We start from the raw sequence: 15,234 nt of genomic DNA on the forward strand, positions 1-15,234 counted from the left end.
CCCAGTCGCGCCTGATCTTCTTCAGCACTCTGGGCAGAAGTGGTATAGGCGGAAAGGCGTACAACAGACCGCAACTCCACTTGCGACAAAAAGCGTCTCTGAGCGAGTGCCGCCTTGGAAATTCCAATGCGCAGAACTGATGACATTGCGTGTTCTCTTCGGTGGCGAATAGATCTAACCAAGGCTCTCCCCACTGCAGAAAGAGACCTTGCGCTACGTCAGAGTTCAGACGCCATTCGTGATCCATCATGCACCGGCGGCTGAGTTTGTCCGCCCTGGCGTTCGGAGAACCGGCCAGGTGTTGAACCACCAGATTCACGCCCTGATGTTCCAGCCATTGCCAGAGGCACAGAGCCTCCTGGCAGAGGGTCCAGGACCCCAGCCCGCCCTGTTTGTTGCAGTACCACATGGCGGTGTTGTCCGTGAACACCTGCACTACACTCCCCCGGACAGAGGGGCGGAATGCCTTCAGTGCTAGACGAATCGCCGGCAGCTCCAGAAGGTTGATATGGAGCCGGGACTCCGCCAGAGACCAGAGGCCTCTGATCTGTCCTCTCCCATGTGGCCTCCCCAGCCCTGGAGGGACGTGTCCGTCACAACTACGTGCTCCGGTTGGGGAAGGGAGAGGGATCTGCTGCTGACCCAATCGCAGTCTGTGAGCCACCACTGCAGCTGTCTCGCAGTGCCCTCCGAGATCAGGACATGGTCGGACAGGTTGCCCGGATGCTGGGCCCACTGAAACTTCAGGTCCCACTGCAGAGCCCGCATCCGCCATCTGGCGTGATGCACCAGAAGGATGCAGGAAGCCATCAGCCCCAGCGTCAACCTGACTGAAACCCGGGATAAAGGCTGGAAGATTGGAATCAGAGCCTGTATATCCCAAACCCGCTGTTCGGGTGGGGAAACCCGAAACTGCGCCGAGTCAAGAACCGCTCCGATGAAAAGGAGCTTCTGAGAGGGACACAGGTGTGACTTCGGCACATTGATGGAGAACCCCAGCTGGTGCAGGAGATCCGCCGTAGTCTGGAGGTGGCTGACGACTGTCTGGGGCGAGCCCACCTTACACAACCAGTCGTCGAGGCAGGGGAAGACCGAGACCCCTAACCTGCGCAGATGAGCTGCGACCACCGCAATCACCTTCGTTAACACCCGTGGGGCGCTGGTAAGGCCGAAGGGGAGCACGGTAAACTGAAAGTGCTCGTGGCCTACCGTGAACCGCAGGTAACGCCGGTGGGACGGCAATGTGGAAATACACGTCCTACAAGTCCAATGCTACCATCCAGTCTTCTGGGTCTAGGGCAGCTAAGACCTGAGCCAGAGTCAGCATTTTGAACTTTTCCTTCCGGAGGAAGCCGTTGACGTTCCTTAGATTCAAGATAGGGCGTAGGCCCCCTTTGCCCTTCTTGGGTACCAGAAAGTAGTGGGAGTAGCAACCACGTCCTACTTCTGGCTCAGGAACGCGCTCGATGGCCCCCTTGGCCAAGAGGGCCGAAACTTCCTCCTGCAGGAGCCGCAAGTGATCCCCCGATACGCGGTGGCATGGCTGGAGGAGTCGTCTCGAAGGGGAGGGAGTAGCCCCTCCGGACGATCTGCAGCACCCACCTGTCCCAAGTGACAGTGCGCCAGTGAGAGTGGCGATGGCGAACCCTGCCCCCCACTGGCGTCACATGGGCCGAAAAGCACAGACTAGGAGGGTTTAGAGGCGGATGCTGCGGGGGAAGGTGTGGACTGACCTCGCCGTTGCCCCCGACCGCCTCCACGGCTGTTTCCACAGCCGCCGCCACGCTGGATATTAGTCTGCGGAGAGTGGCTGGCAGCACGTGTGGGGACGCCCCTTCCGTGGCCACGAAAGGAGCGAAAAGCAGCCGTTTGCAGGCGCAGGGCCGAGAGACCCAATGACTTGGCCGCAGCCCTGGAGTCCTTAAAGTGCTCAAGCGCGTAGTCTGCCTTGTCGCCAAAAAGGCGACGGCCATCGAACGGCATGTCCAGAGTGTTCTGGACATCTGCCGAAAAATTGGCGGACCTTAGCCAGGCGTGGCGTCTCACCGCCACCGTCGTTGCCATTGCTCTGCCTAGCGAGTCGGTGGTATCCAGCCCCCACCAGATAGAATACTTGGCTGCATCTCTGCCCTCCACCAGGGCTTGGCAGAGTTTGGCCCGTACCTCCAACGGACACTCTGGCAGCACTTACGCCACCGTCTCCCACAGAGAGTGGGTGTAGCGGCCCAAGAGGCATGCAGTGTTGGAAGACCGCAGTCCCAAACTAAGGGTGGAGAATATTTTCTTTCCATAATTCTCATACCTCTTGAATTCCCTGTCCGGCAGAGCTGACGGGAATGCTGTCTGGGAATTATAGGCCTGGATGACCAGACTCTCGGGGTGGGGTGGGTGGACAGGAAACATGGGTCTCCCGGGGCCGGGCGGTGGCGTCTGGCCACGTTCCTATCTACGGGCGAACCCGTAGCGGGCCTGGACCAGGCGCCCAAAAGAACGTCGGTCAAGGCCTCATTAAAGGGCAGCAGAGGCTCGGCCGTGCTTGACTGCGGTTTAAGGACCTCAGTGAGGAGGTTAGTCCTCACGGCCGACACGGGGAGCTCAAGGCCCAAGGCCCTGGCAGCCCTCGTCAACACCACACTATAAGTTGCCCCCTCCTCCGAAGCCACGGTAGGAGGAGAGACAAAACCAGTCTGGAAAGGTGTCCAGACCACTGGCCTCCCCAAGGTCTCCTGCCCAGTCCTCCTGAGACTGACACTCCCTGGTCAGAGGGTCTTCAGACCCCTCCCAATCCTCACCCATCTCCTGATACTCAGGGTTGTCAATTAATGGGGCTGGTTCGAAGAAGTGGAAATCAAACAGCGTCGGATGCGGCGCCCAGTGGCGCCGCTCCGACGTCGGAACCGGAGCAAAGGAGGAATCGGGGCTGCGCTGCCCAAGGTGGCGCCGGAGGAGACACCTGACGGACCGACGCCGGGGGAGGGGGGGGGGGGGGGGGGGTTCGCAAGGTCCACAGATGACTATCCAGAGCCCGAGGAAGGTCCAGCGGTGTCCCGCGGCACCGGTCCCGAAGGCGCCGGGGCCGCTTGACCTTGCGGCGCCGGGCACGAAGGCGCCGGGATAGTGGGGCCCTGCGGCGCCGGGCCCTGCGGCGCCGGCGGCGTCTGGGCCGAAGCACCCGACGGCGTCGGGCCGAATCCCCCGACCTGCTAGGGGCCCCAGACGGGTCCACTGGGCCCGGAGGCGCCACGGAGCCCGGAGGAGAAAGGGACCCCATGGCCATGAGGAAGCGCTTAATCTCCTTCGGCGTCGCGTCTCGCCCAGGGACCGCAGGGGGTGGGGCGGGACGTGATGCCCGCGACTCCGAAGGAGCCGCGTGGGCGGTGTCGCCTGAACCCCCAGCCGCGTCGCGGGAGCGTCAGGCAGTCAGAAGAGCGATGACGCCTCTTCGACTTCTTGTGCTTCTTACCTGACGACGACTTCGACCCGGAGGAGTGGTGCAGACTCCCGGAGCTTTGGTGGCTTCGTCCCCGCGACCTCCCGTGGGACCGGGACCTCACGCGGGGCCGACTGCCGGAGTTAGAGTCGCCTGCGGGACCGCTCCCCCCTGGCTTTCGATGAGAGGGCCCGGCAGTCGGAGCAGGCCTTGTCGTCGTGGCCGACACCTAGACAAGTTAGGCACAGGTGGTGAGGATCAGTGACCGACATCGTGCGGTCGCAATCTTCACAGTGCTTGAAACCAGGCATCCCTAGGGCACCGATCTGAGTCGCAAGACTTCGAGAAGTATCAAAAATGATCTCAAAAAAGTTAGTCAAAAATTGACTGGGTTACTGCTTTTTCCAGATCTGCGCTGGCTGGCGCGGAAAAAAGAAGAACTGAAGTCAGCACGCGGAGGCGGCGTCTAAGTACTCAGACGACGTCATCGCGGCGCCCACGATGGATGCGGAGCCGCAGACGACGCCTACCGACGCGCAAGGGTACTGGTACGCAAAAGTTTCCGGATCCAGTCTGACGCCTGGGGATAGTCTAAGGTAAGGAATATATCACTAACGTGTCTTGACCTAAGGGATCTTAAAAGGGGTTGTGGAGGACAAATTTCCCCTCCCCAACATTCAAGAAATGATTGCGATGCTAGGTAGAGTCAAGTACTTTCCAACATTACACTTGACCTCTGCCTACTATCAGGTTTGTCTCACTGATGACTCCAAGCACCTCACAACATTTATCATGCCAAATGGTGTTGATAGGTTTAACTGGATACTGTTTGGACTGTGTTTAGCGGAATCAGTTTTCCAAAGGCTCATGACAGATTTGTTCAAAGGGGTGCCTCAAGTTAAATTTTTTCATGATGGTCTTATTTTACCGTGAGACTTTTGAAGAGCACATTAAGATAAAGGATGTTTTAGTAATCCATCAACGTAAAGGATGACACTCAAGCTCAATAAGTGTTTGTGTCTCTCAGAGATTATATATCTTGGTCATGTTGTGTCATGTGAAGGAGTGAAGCCAAAAGATTACTTAGTCAAGACGTTGGTAAATCTTCACATACATACACACATATTAAATATAAATATATATATATATATATATATATATATATATATATATATATATATACATACATACACACATACATATATATATTCAATGAGAAAACCATAGGTTTCAGCCACGTTATAGTAAGGAATTAGCATTTAAAAAACCTTAGAATTCACTGAAAAAACCATAGGTTTCACACGTTATAGTTAGCTGAACATTTCACTAATACAAAACCATTGAAATTCCCCCGTTATAGTTAGTTCAGTTAACTATAACTCGCGCGCCCGCAATGCACTGCTGATGATGTCACATATTCCATCACTCATGACATTGTCAGTGGCATGCCTCATGACATCACTAAAGTTCCAAAACTCCACAGTTAGAAACATTTCCAAGTGAAACCAGTCCCTATGGAAGGAAATTCAAGTTACTGTAACTACGATTAGAATTACTTTTCAGGATCAGTAGTGGGCTGAAAGATGCAGCACTGAGGTCTCTCCTGAAGACAGGTGAGTAAATCGGAAGTCGAAGTTCGGCTGATTTTAGAGGAATATTTTGCTCAATAGTGAAGGAAGGGGGCGGGGCCAGAGGTAACGTGTGCAAACACGCCCTGTGGCGCTTTTTGGTTGGGGAATTGATTGCTCTTCAATCCTGAGGTCCCCTGTGAGCCAACTAGCCCACCAGGTACCTCCAGTATGCGCCAGGGAGCTGTGTTGCAGCGAGGTGTTCAGAGGGCACGCCCCCTTTTCACAACACTGCAACACAGCTCCGTGGCGCTTACTGGAGATACCGGTTGGACTAATTGCCCCCTACTGGACCTCTGGATTGAAGAGGAATTAATTCCCCAACTTAAAACGCGCCACAGGGCATGTTTGCACTGACATCACCTCAAGCCCAGCCCCCTACCTTCACCACTGAGCAAACGCGTCCCGTAGCGTGTTCTAAGTTGGGGGATTAAGTCCGCTTGCATACTGGGGGACCCTGGGGGCCAACTATCTATAAAATATAAAATCAAGCAAAACCCAATACAGCTAATGTCAGTTACTCCTAAAGGTAAGTGACATATATACTGCAATAAATAGTAAAATAGAATTCGAAAGTGCAAAAATCCTATCCTATCCAAACTCGGGTACATCTAGGTAGGATAATTTATAAGGTGGAGGCCCTTCTATGTTTTAACTGAAAGTGATGAGGTGTAATTGGTTAAAGTAAACTTTCGCAATAAAGGTACAATACACTTTTCCTCTCTTTTCCATTGAAAGCACCAAAAAACAAGATATGATAGGTGGTTTGTTTAGATGATGCATCACATGGGCACGCAAGGAGATGGTTTGAGGAGCATTTGCTGGGTGAGCCAACATTAAAGTGATATAATTTAAACGTAATCTTGCCAGCAATGGTGGGGGTTCACAACAAAGGAAAGATGGGAATAAGCCCTAGGCAACAGACAGTATAGCTTGATATAGAATTACTGTGCATTTTGCCATATTCCTTTCCCATCTTGCAGGAGAACATTTAGCTAAAAAGATATTTCAATCTAAATTTAGGATAGGTTACACAACTAAAGGATTCATCAAGTTGAGCCAAACCCAACGTGCAAAAAGTATATTTCACATATGTAAGCCAGGGAATGGATTCAGAATGATAAAGGTTCACAACATCCCTTATAATGTGTTGGTTAAGTAGAACATCTTAGTTTCCATATCGATGGCAACAACAAACGCAGGGCTATTTCAATAGTATCGCTAATGTATGGTAGGCCTAGTTCTTTATGTGCAACATTGAGGCAGGAACCCGGGATGGACAATAGTCTTTTGGCGAACGAGTCTTCTAGGATTTGTAGGGGTTCAACGTGTGTAGTGCCCCGTATTGCGGATTTTAATTATTTCCTTGTTAGGCTAATTACCTAGATTTTTTGCAAATTTAAAAAGTGCACCTATACTTTGACATGCTGTTTACTCAGTTTATTATTAATATTAATATAGGATGACAATTCAGTGCAGACGGTGATCAACAGGTTAGAGCTGGGGAAAATGCATGAATGGGTGGGTAGTCTAGTCTGCTTGAGTTGGATTAAAGAAAAGCAAACTCAACTTAATTAGGACAAAGGAGTTCTAGTTCCAGATATGCACATATTCAACTATAAATAATTCATAAAAATGCATCTAGACGTTTCGGATGTGAACAATGTTTGGGCACACAAAATGGATCAGCTCTTTCTTACACATGAAATTAGTGATAAGTGTGTTCTCTATCTACATTATCTACTTCTGATACAGGCTCATCTAAACAAAACAAACTGGTGACACGGTTAATAATACACAACAAATGTGGCTTTAGTATATTAATTACATGACTTACTGTGGCAGAGATAAATATTAAGGTATGCATACTAAGCATCCTTGCATTGTGCACACATTCTTCAGTTTGTTTCTGTGTACAGTGAGTGTTTGGCAGCACTCTTGCACTGTATATTTTCAAGTCAAGCTTTTTTAAATGTTAGAACGAATGAAAATGCATAGAGTATGCTTTCCTTCATCGTGTAGTGAAAAAAAACAGACTTTGTATGAAGAAAATAACATTGGGTAGAATCACAGTCATCATAAATATACAATTATATTCAGAAATATGTCTGTTTAGAATATTTTGCTATAAACATTTCTGACTCCGTTCCAGCACGGGTAACCATCGCTCTCCATAAAACACACAGGCCCTCATGCAGATGAATATCAAAAGAATATCAAATGAAAACATCAGGGCCTAGATGCGGTAATCAGTGGAAACGTACTTCAAAAGCCCAAAGGTATTCAGAGGCAGCTGATTGAGGTGAATTTGTAAAAGCTGAAAGAGTAATGTAAAATATAATGAAAAAACTAAGCCATTTTGGCAATTGGGCAGGATCTAGAGATCCATGTTCAGTGACGAACAGTCCAACATTGTGACATTATGTACATTAGATGAAACTCACTAACCACAAGGAATTCAAGAGGAAGACCTCCTGGCTTTTTCCAACTTTAATCCAAGGGAGATTGACAGAGTGATACCACCATAACTCAATGGTAGGGTAAAGAACCTTAGGGTCCTGTTCAGAACAAGCAGAAATATGCAAAACACATAACAAAGGCACAACTATAATCGGTCATTAACCAGAGCAAAGGACATAAGAGACTTAAAGAGTAGCACATCTCATTGGCAAAGTCAGGAAAAGCAGAGAAAATTCAATTGGATCCAAATCGAAAATATAATAAACAAGTAGATTACAGCAAATACGGGTGCCCTCCTTGAACCAGAGCATCATATTAACTCTAGTGCAAATTTGCAGTCAGCTGTTTAACTGAATCATTACAAAGACCTGAACCCTCTATGTCTGATATACATGTCGCTGTCCTAGCATGACTAACCATGAGCCATAAACTAGGAAGCCATTAAGTTATTCTTATAACCCTCTGAAGTTCTGCCTCACAACTGACTCCAACTAATTTGTTTTGATGAACTGGAGACGCATGGCATGGCAGCTAGACTACAAACAGCATAACTGTATTAGTATTCATATGCATGACAATGGTCCTAATAACCTGACACTCCCATACAACTTTCATGTATGGAATTTGCACAAGAGAGAATTCTAAATAATGCTTCAGCTCTTTGTTAGAGGTAGTAAGCGCTATACAATTAGCATAAACAAAACATACAATTAGCATAAACAATAGTGTACTTAAATACAATAAACATTTTCAAAAGGATTGCAAAATAAGGGCATTGGTATTTCAAAATGTTTAGACGGTGGCACACAAGAGTAAGAGTCTGAAGGACAATGACCTTTTCACTGGTACATTTCATAATTTCACTTTGTGTCTGTAAACAACACTGACAAAAAGGCAGAAAAGATTAGTTATCTGTTCATACAGAGTGTGCATCTTTTTTTATTGGGCACAGTTTAGTCTCCGTAAAACGAATAACATTTAATTTTGTAGTTGTCATTTTTGTTTTGTTAAGGGGGTAGAGTCCGGCCGGCTATAGCGTTTTACGAGATATAATCCTTATTCAAGCAATCTACCACATTATTCTTTTTGCATGCACTTTGTTAGAATGATTGCAGAGAATATGAATTTGTATGGAAATTAAATCTTGTGGGGAAACTAGAATTTATGCTGAACATTTTAAATAAAAAGGACTAGAAAATTATGAGCTATGTAAAAAGTATTAACTGTTCTATCAGCGTCGAAGTTGTATCTAGGACTGAACCTTGAGTGCTGAAGGACTAAACAGGAACATTTTAAGCAATGCAGGGAGAAATTTATACTCCAAACGGTATAAAGAAAGCTAAACGCCAGAAACAACCAAATGACATGGTGACATAGCACCCTTTTTATTCAGGTAATAGAAACCATTGCATATGTGCACATCTAAAACAGTTTATAACAAAACTGAGCATAAAAAAAGGCTTGAAAGAAGCTTAAGAGTGTGTTAAAAGGAAATCGAAGCTTTAATAAAAAACAGTTAAAGGAATTTAATCAGTTAATTAAAAAGAAAAATATAATGTAGGCTTTAGTTCTTGAAACGAAAAAGGGTTTGGGATGATGTGACATAGCACCTTCTAAAAATCAGATTGAGGACTTCCGATACTTCGTTTTAACACTATACCTATGCTTTGATGGTCATCTGCATTTTTTTTTAAATTTAAATGTGCCACCAATAAGTAACCCTCTCTCACTTTTAGGTGTCTGGTTTGGTAGAGGAGCAGGCTTATCAGGGGTGGGTTGCGATTTAAAAAGCAATTGTCACTTTAAAAGTTAAGTCACTCAAAAGGGTATTTAGCTCCTTCATTCCTTTTGTATGGTCTTCACCGCAAGTTGGTGTACTGACAGTTGCTCTACTGTGAATTCTGGTTGCCTCTTCTATTTTCATACTACATTATTACTTTAATAATCTAATATCAAGTAACACATCTACTAACTGCCATTTACTCGGCCCAAATTCAATTACATGAAAACTTGCATAAACATGAAACTGTACATATGTAAACAAAATGTGGGCATTTACATTTGACCTGTGTTCGGCCTGCTAAAATCATAGATTTTCCATTACATTCAAGCTTTGGACCAAGTCACGTTACATTCGTTTGCACATCCAACACCTAACTCTATAAAGGCACCATACCACAATGAACAAAAAAAAGGCTGCTAATCACAAGATACTGCATCGTCCACATGCCTATCATTTTTCCGCAGCAGAAAGCCATTTGCATCCAAAGCTGGTTCTGCTTGATTGTCACCTGCAGTCTTGAGAGGACGCCACCATTCTTCAGTTATCACAGTACTGTACCTTCTTTGTACAGAGCACCGGTACTATGATAACCGAAAAAGGACAGTTCAAATGCAGCCATCCTGTCCAACGTGATGCATGGTTACTTGATAGTTCTGGAGACTGGGTGTTTCCTCCATTTAGAGATATTTCATGAAATGATAGAGAATTGTGCTAAATTCTTCAAGTTAACATATTAGAAGCTTAAAGTAAAAAAAACTACTTCAACAAATTCACAAAGAAAAAAATGGCACCTCCTCAGAAAAGCGATTTTTTGAATCCGATGAAAAATTCTTTGAACGTGCTTTGTTTTATTCCCCACAAGTAAAGCGGTCGAAACACTGTGAACATACATGTATGTATTTCAAAGTTTAGTAGTTACCTTGTCAACGTGCTTGCTGTTAGAATGCCGACATTGTTTTGATGTTTGAACACGTTTAAGTAGTCCAGTATAAGTCCTCTAATATTGCTGGCACTACCCCTGCTCTCTCAATTTCTCAAGCGCGTTTAAAATTCTGTCAGCATGAGCAGATCGTCATACACATACATCAAATAAATAAGTAAAGAGAAGGAAAACCGGTTTCATAAGAGAAAGTGACACCCAGATTCTTTAGCGTTTCTTTTCTATAAAATCACAGAGACGGTCGATGAGAAAAAATGTAGGATTCCATATTTCATTCAAATGGCTGCCTACATACGAGGAACATACTACTGCTTATTAAAATATAAATAGTGAATTATGGGATAACATTTATACTGAACATCTCCCTCAGTGGCTAATTTTTTTAAAGGTAACTTACGTGTATGGTGACAATGGTCCTAACAGGACTTTGGAAACATCCTGCTGTCCAAGGGTCATGAGGAGCAGAACTAAACTTTGATTCACTGAATCCACACAGCCTCCCTGCAAAAAACAACTTTCAATAATTAATCTTTGTGCAAACCAGAAAAAGTGGCAATCATTCTAGCAGAACCGTTGTAACAGCCAAATGATTTCCACAGTAGAAATGCTGAAAAATAAATTACAAAAAAATTGAACTTATTTGAGGGAGTTTATGAAGATGAAAAAAACGTTGGTATAAGTTCATATTATAGAACACATTGTTCAAGTCTTATACAGCTTGTGTGAATACCTTAAAGCAACGCATGCTTTCCCAATACTAAGAACGTAGCATGCCAGGTCAACATTTATGTCAAACCTTGTGGTGTTTAATGCTAGGTCAGACACTTGAATGAGGAAGTCAACACCTCCACATACACAACAGAGAGCAGAATTATGTGCACGTCAATGAGTACCGCATTAACTGGAATTGTCCTGGAAGATGTAATTTTTAGGTCTACTACAGACAGCTTTAGCTGTCTGCAGAGCTCCTGGCGTGCACCGATTTGACTTGATCAGCCTCTTTCAACCATTGCTTGAATAACGTGACATTCAGAATTTAAATAATCTCAATTTAAATAAACCCAGCTGAGTATTTCTCACTGCCCTGTCCTTGGCCTTTAGGTGCGTTTGTGTACTTTTTTTTACAGCTGTGGTTGTAAGCAATACATATTCTGACTGCCAGGAAGCACCGATGCTAGAGTATCGAAAGTTACAAGAAAATGACAAGAATTGAGGCAAATCACTATTTTTTGTCACGAAGTGATTAGTGTCCCCATCGAGATGTTTTGAGCTGCTCATCACAGTGTTTTCCTAAAAGCGAGGTTACTTTGTGAAACTACAGATGTTAGCTGAACAATATGCAGAAGAGCAGATTTGGTCTATAAAAGAGGGTTTGCGCACAAAAGAATCAACCTATACAGCACAGAACTATGAATATGGAGATACTATTATGGATTGCGTGTCTATCCAAAAAACAGATCTTACTGTAACAGGGCCAGGATTCTGCAGGGAGCAGGTTGTGAGCTAGCTAATAATTGGAGGACTGGGAAGGAATTGTAAAGAGTGCAAGGAAAGAAACAATTAACTTGGTGATGAGACTTAAGGTAATGGGCTCTGCAGCTGGAAGGTGCAGGGCATTGCAAGGTGAAGGAAGAGTGGTGCATTTACAAGAGGTACAGGAGCTGAAGACAATTTCTGGATTGCCATTTATGGATGCTGACAGCAAGCCATTGGATCTCTGCATCAAAAAGGACAGGCATTTTATATCTGACTTGACCACCAAAAGCACAAGCGAACATCAAAGCACCTGCAAAAACTATGAACATGTAGTAAAAGAAAACGTCTGTCTTGGAAATTCGGATAGGAGATGGCTTTTAGTACCACCCAAGTAGTTAGCTAAATCCATTTATTGAATGCCATGGCAGGAACAAGGCAATATCTAATGTAGTTGGGGCATAATCCTGTGGAAAAACAATTGTTACTTACCTGTAAACAGGTGGTTCTCCAGTATTGGTGTCTTTCATAGATTCACATGCTTGAATATTCCCAGTCGTCGGAATGGGAGTCCCACGGTAAATAAAATAGCAATAGCATACTCATAATATGTATATGTAAAAACAACACATGAAATACACATTAGAAAAAGGTAGTAAATGCCTAGACATAATTCCACTTAGGAATACATGGAGAGAAAAAGACACTTGTAGTCTATTCCGGTCATTATGTTGGTCCAAACTGTAGCCAATTAGGCACCAGCAACCCTCCAGAACCTTCTCCTCAGAGCTCAGTAGCTCAGATTTTCATAGCACAAGAGTGACCACAGAGTCTATGAGGAGAAGAGAGCCTCTGAGGGGACGTGGGCGGGTCGCATGTGAATCTATGAAAGACACCAATACTGGAGAACCACCTTTTTACAGGTAAGTAACAATTGTTCTTCTCCAGTATTAGGGTGTCTTTCATAGATTCACATGCTTGAATATAGAATAGAAAGCAGTAATAATGAACATACTTATAAGACCAAAGCATATATAATATATACATATATAGTCATGCAAGTCATAAAGTAACATGGCAAACCATAATGGAGGAGGGAAGACCGAGGCTCACCTTATTGAAAGACTGCGAAGCACAGCCTGTCCCACTGCAGTATCTGCTTCATTGATGGCACCCAGGCAGTAGTGTTTCATAAACATGTGCCTGCCGGACCACGTGGCAGCTCTGCAGATCTGATGCAGCGGCACACCGGCGAACAGGACAGTTGAAGATGACATCGCCCTAGTGGAATGGGCCCTCACTGAAGACTGGAGAGGCTTGCCTGCCATTTGATGGCAGAAAGCGATGGCCGAGGAAATCCAACAAGCTATAGTAGGTTTGGTAACTGGGCACCCTTTGTGGAAACGTCCATAAGCTAGGAACAGTTGGTCAGCTTTACGAAAAGGAGCAGTTCTGCTGATGTAAAATTTTAAGCACCTTTTAATGTCCAAGGAGTGCAAGCGCTGCTCCGCTGGAGATTGCGGGTTAGCAAAGAAAGTCTTTAGGAAAACAGGTTCGTTTATGTGGAAATCCGAAGGCACCTTAGGCAGGAAGGTGGGATTAGTGCGAAGCACTACACAGTCCGTCTGGAATTGAAGAAAAGGAGGATTTATAGTGAAGGCATAAATATCACTTACAACGTGAGGACGTCAACGCAAGGAGAAGAGCAACCTTCCAAGTAAGAAACTTCAAGTCTGCCTTGTGTATAGGTTCGAATGGTGCCTTCATTAGTTGTGCTAGGACGATGTTAAGGGGCCAAGAAGGAGGAGGGCGCCGAACTGGTGGGAATTTGCGTAACAATCGTTTGAAAAATTGACATTTTATCCTAGAAGAACAAAGTGAAGTGGAACCATCCTGGCTGAAGCTGGAAATTGCCGCCAGAAAAACTTTCAAAGTTGAATGAGACAGTCCGGATTGAGCCAGTTGCAGAAAGAATGGGAGGAGTTGCGCAGGCGTGGAACGAATGGGATGGACACCAGCCACTGCACACCAATGGCAGAACCTTCTCCATTTAAGCTTGTAGGTTTTAACAGTTGACGGAGCTCTGGCCTGAGCGAGAATGTCTCTGCAGTCTGGCGGAATGGTTAAATGGGCAAATTCAAGGTGCTCCGGTTCCAGGCTGACAAACTCAGAGAGGAGGGGTCAGGATGGCAAATCTGACCCTTGTCCATCGTGAGGAGGTCCATCCGAGGATGAAGGATGGGTTCGCACTGGGATAGAAGGGGCAGCTCCGAGAACCATGCCTGACGAGGCCATCTTGGAGCGATCAGAAGAATGTGGCAGGGCTGCCTCCGCATCTTCCACAATACTCGAGGCACCAGAGGGATCGGAGGAAAAGCGTAAGCAAACAGATTGCACCAATTGATCAAAAGGGCATTGCCCTGTGACCCTCGGTGGGGATGCCAGCTTGCGTAAGACTGGCATTTCCTATTCTCCGGTGTGGCAAAGAGATCCATCGACAGACGACCCCATCGCCAAAAAATCAACTCTAGTGTTGGCTGATGTAACTCCCATTCGTGGGTTGATGTCGTGGACCTGCTGAGGGAATCCGCCAGGATGTTGGAGACACCTGGAAGATACACCGCAGTGAGAGTGATGTGGTGACTCAGAGCCCAGTCCCAGATCGATTGCGCCAGTGGAGACAAGAGTGGAGATTTTCTTCCGCCCTGCTTGTTTATATAATGCATGCTGGTTGTGTTGTCCGTTTGAATAAGGACTGACTCTCCTTGAAGCACTGAATGAAATGACTTGAGCGCTAGAAAAATGGCCATCAACTCCAGCCTGTTGATGTGCCAGGCCCTCTGAGGCAGAGTCCACTTGCCCTTTATGGACAGACCTTGAAGGTGTGCCCCCCTTCCTTCCAACGATCCGTCCGTCGTCAGAGTAAGTTCCGGAGTGATGGAGAGGAACGAAATCCCTGCCGACAGATTGGATGGCTGCGTCCACCATTTGAGAGCCGCCCTCATGCGAGCGGTGACACAGACTATGTTGTTGAAGGAACCGGTGATCTGACGCCATTGTCCATCCAGTTCTTCCTGAATGGGGCGTGTCCGTAGTCTGCAATTTGGGATCAGCGCAATGCACGATGATGCCATCCCTAGAAATGACTTTAATAGTCGGACTGAAACGGACTGTTTTGTCCGTAGAAGAGACACCAGTTGAAGCATCTTTTGTTGGCGCTCCTGAGACACAAGCTTTTGCAAGAGTTTTATCCAACGTGGCCCCCAGAAAATTCTTGCAGAGATCGGGATGTAATTGGGACTTTTCGGTGTTGATGGAAAGTCCGAGAGAGCGAAAGACCTCCTGACAAAGGCATGTATCCTGAAGTAGCTACGTGCGAGACTGATTTTTGGAGACAGTCGTCCAGGTATGGAAAGATTTGGACACTCTGGAGAAGCAGATAAGCGACCATAGGAGCTAGCACCTTTGTAAAGACGCGAGGGGCGGAGTATCGGCCGAAAGCAGCACCTTTAACTGGAAA

The 15,234-nt window shown here is 46.2% G+C and overlaps 1 protein-coding gene across 1 annotated transcript in view; it reads right to left on the reverse strand.

The window, feature by feature from the left end:
- Positions 1-15,234, reverse strand: part of RCL1 (RNA terminal phosphate cyclase like 1) — a 282,516-nt gene that overhangs the window by 27,726 nt on the left and 239,556 nt on the right. Inside the window, exon 8 of the mRNA XM_086961201.1 lies at positions 10,639-10,742. Within this exon, the coding sequence (XP_086817327.1) occupies positions 10,639-10,742 (104 nt within the window). The remainder of the gene's footprint in view (positions 1-10,638; positions 10,743-15,234) is intronic.

The sequence above is a fragment of the Lissotriton vulgaris genome, chromosome 3_1 (genome assembly GCF_964263255.1).
Source record: "Lissotriton vulgaris chromosome 3_1, aLisVul1.2, whole genome shotgun sequence".
Taxonomy (NCBI): domain Eukaryota; kingdom Metazoa; phylum Chordata; class Amphibia; order Caudata; family Salamandridae; genus Lissotriton; species Lissotriton vulgaris.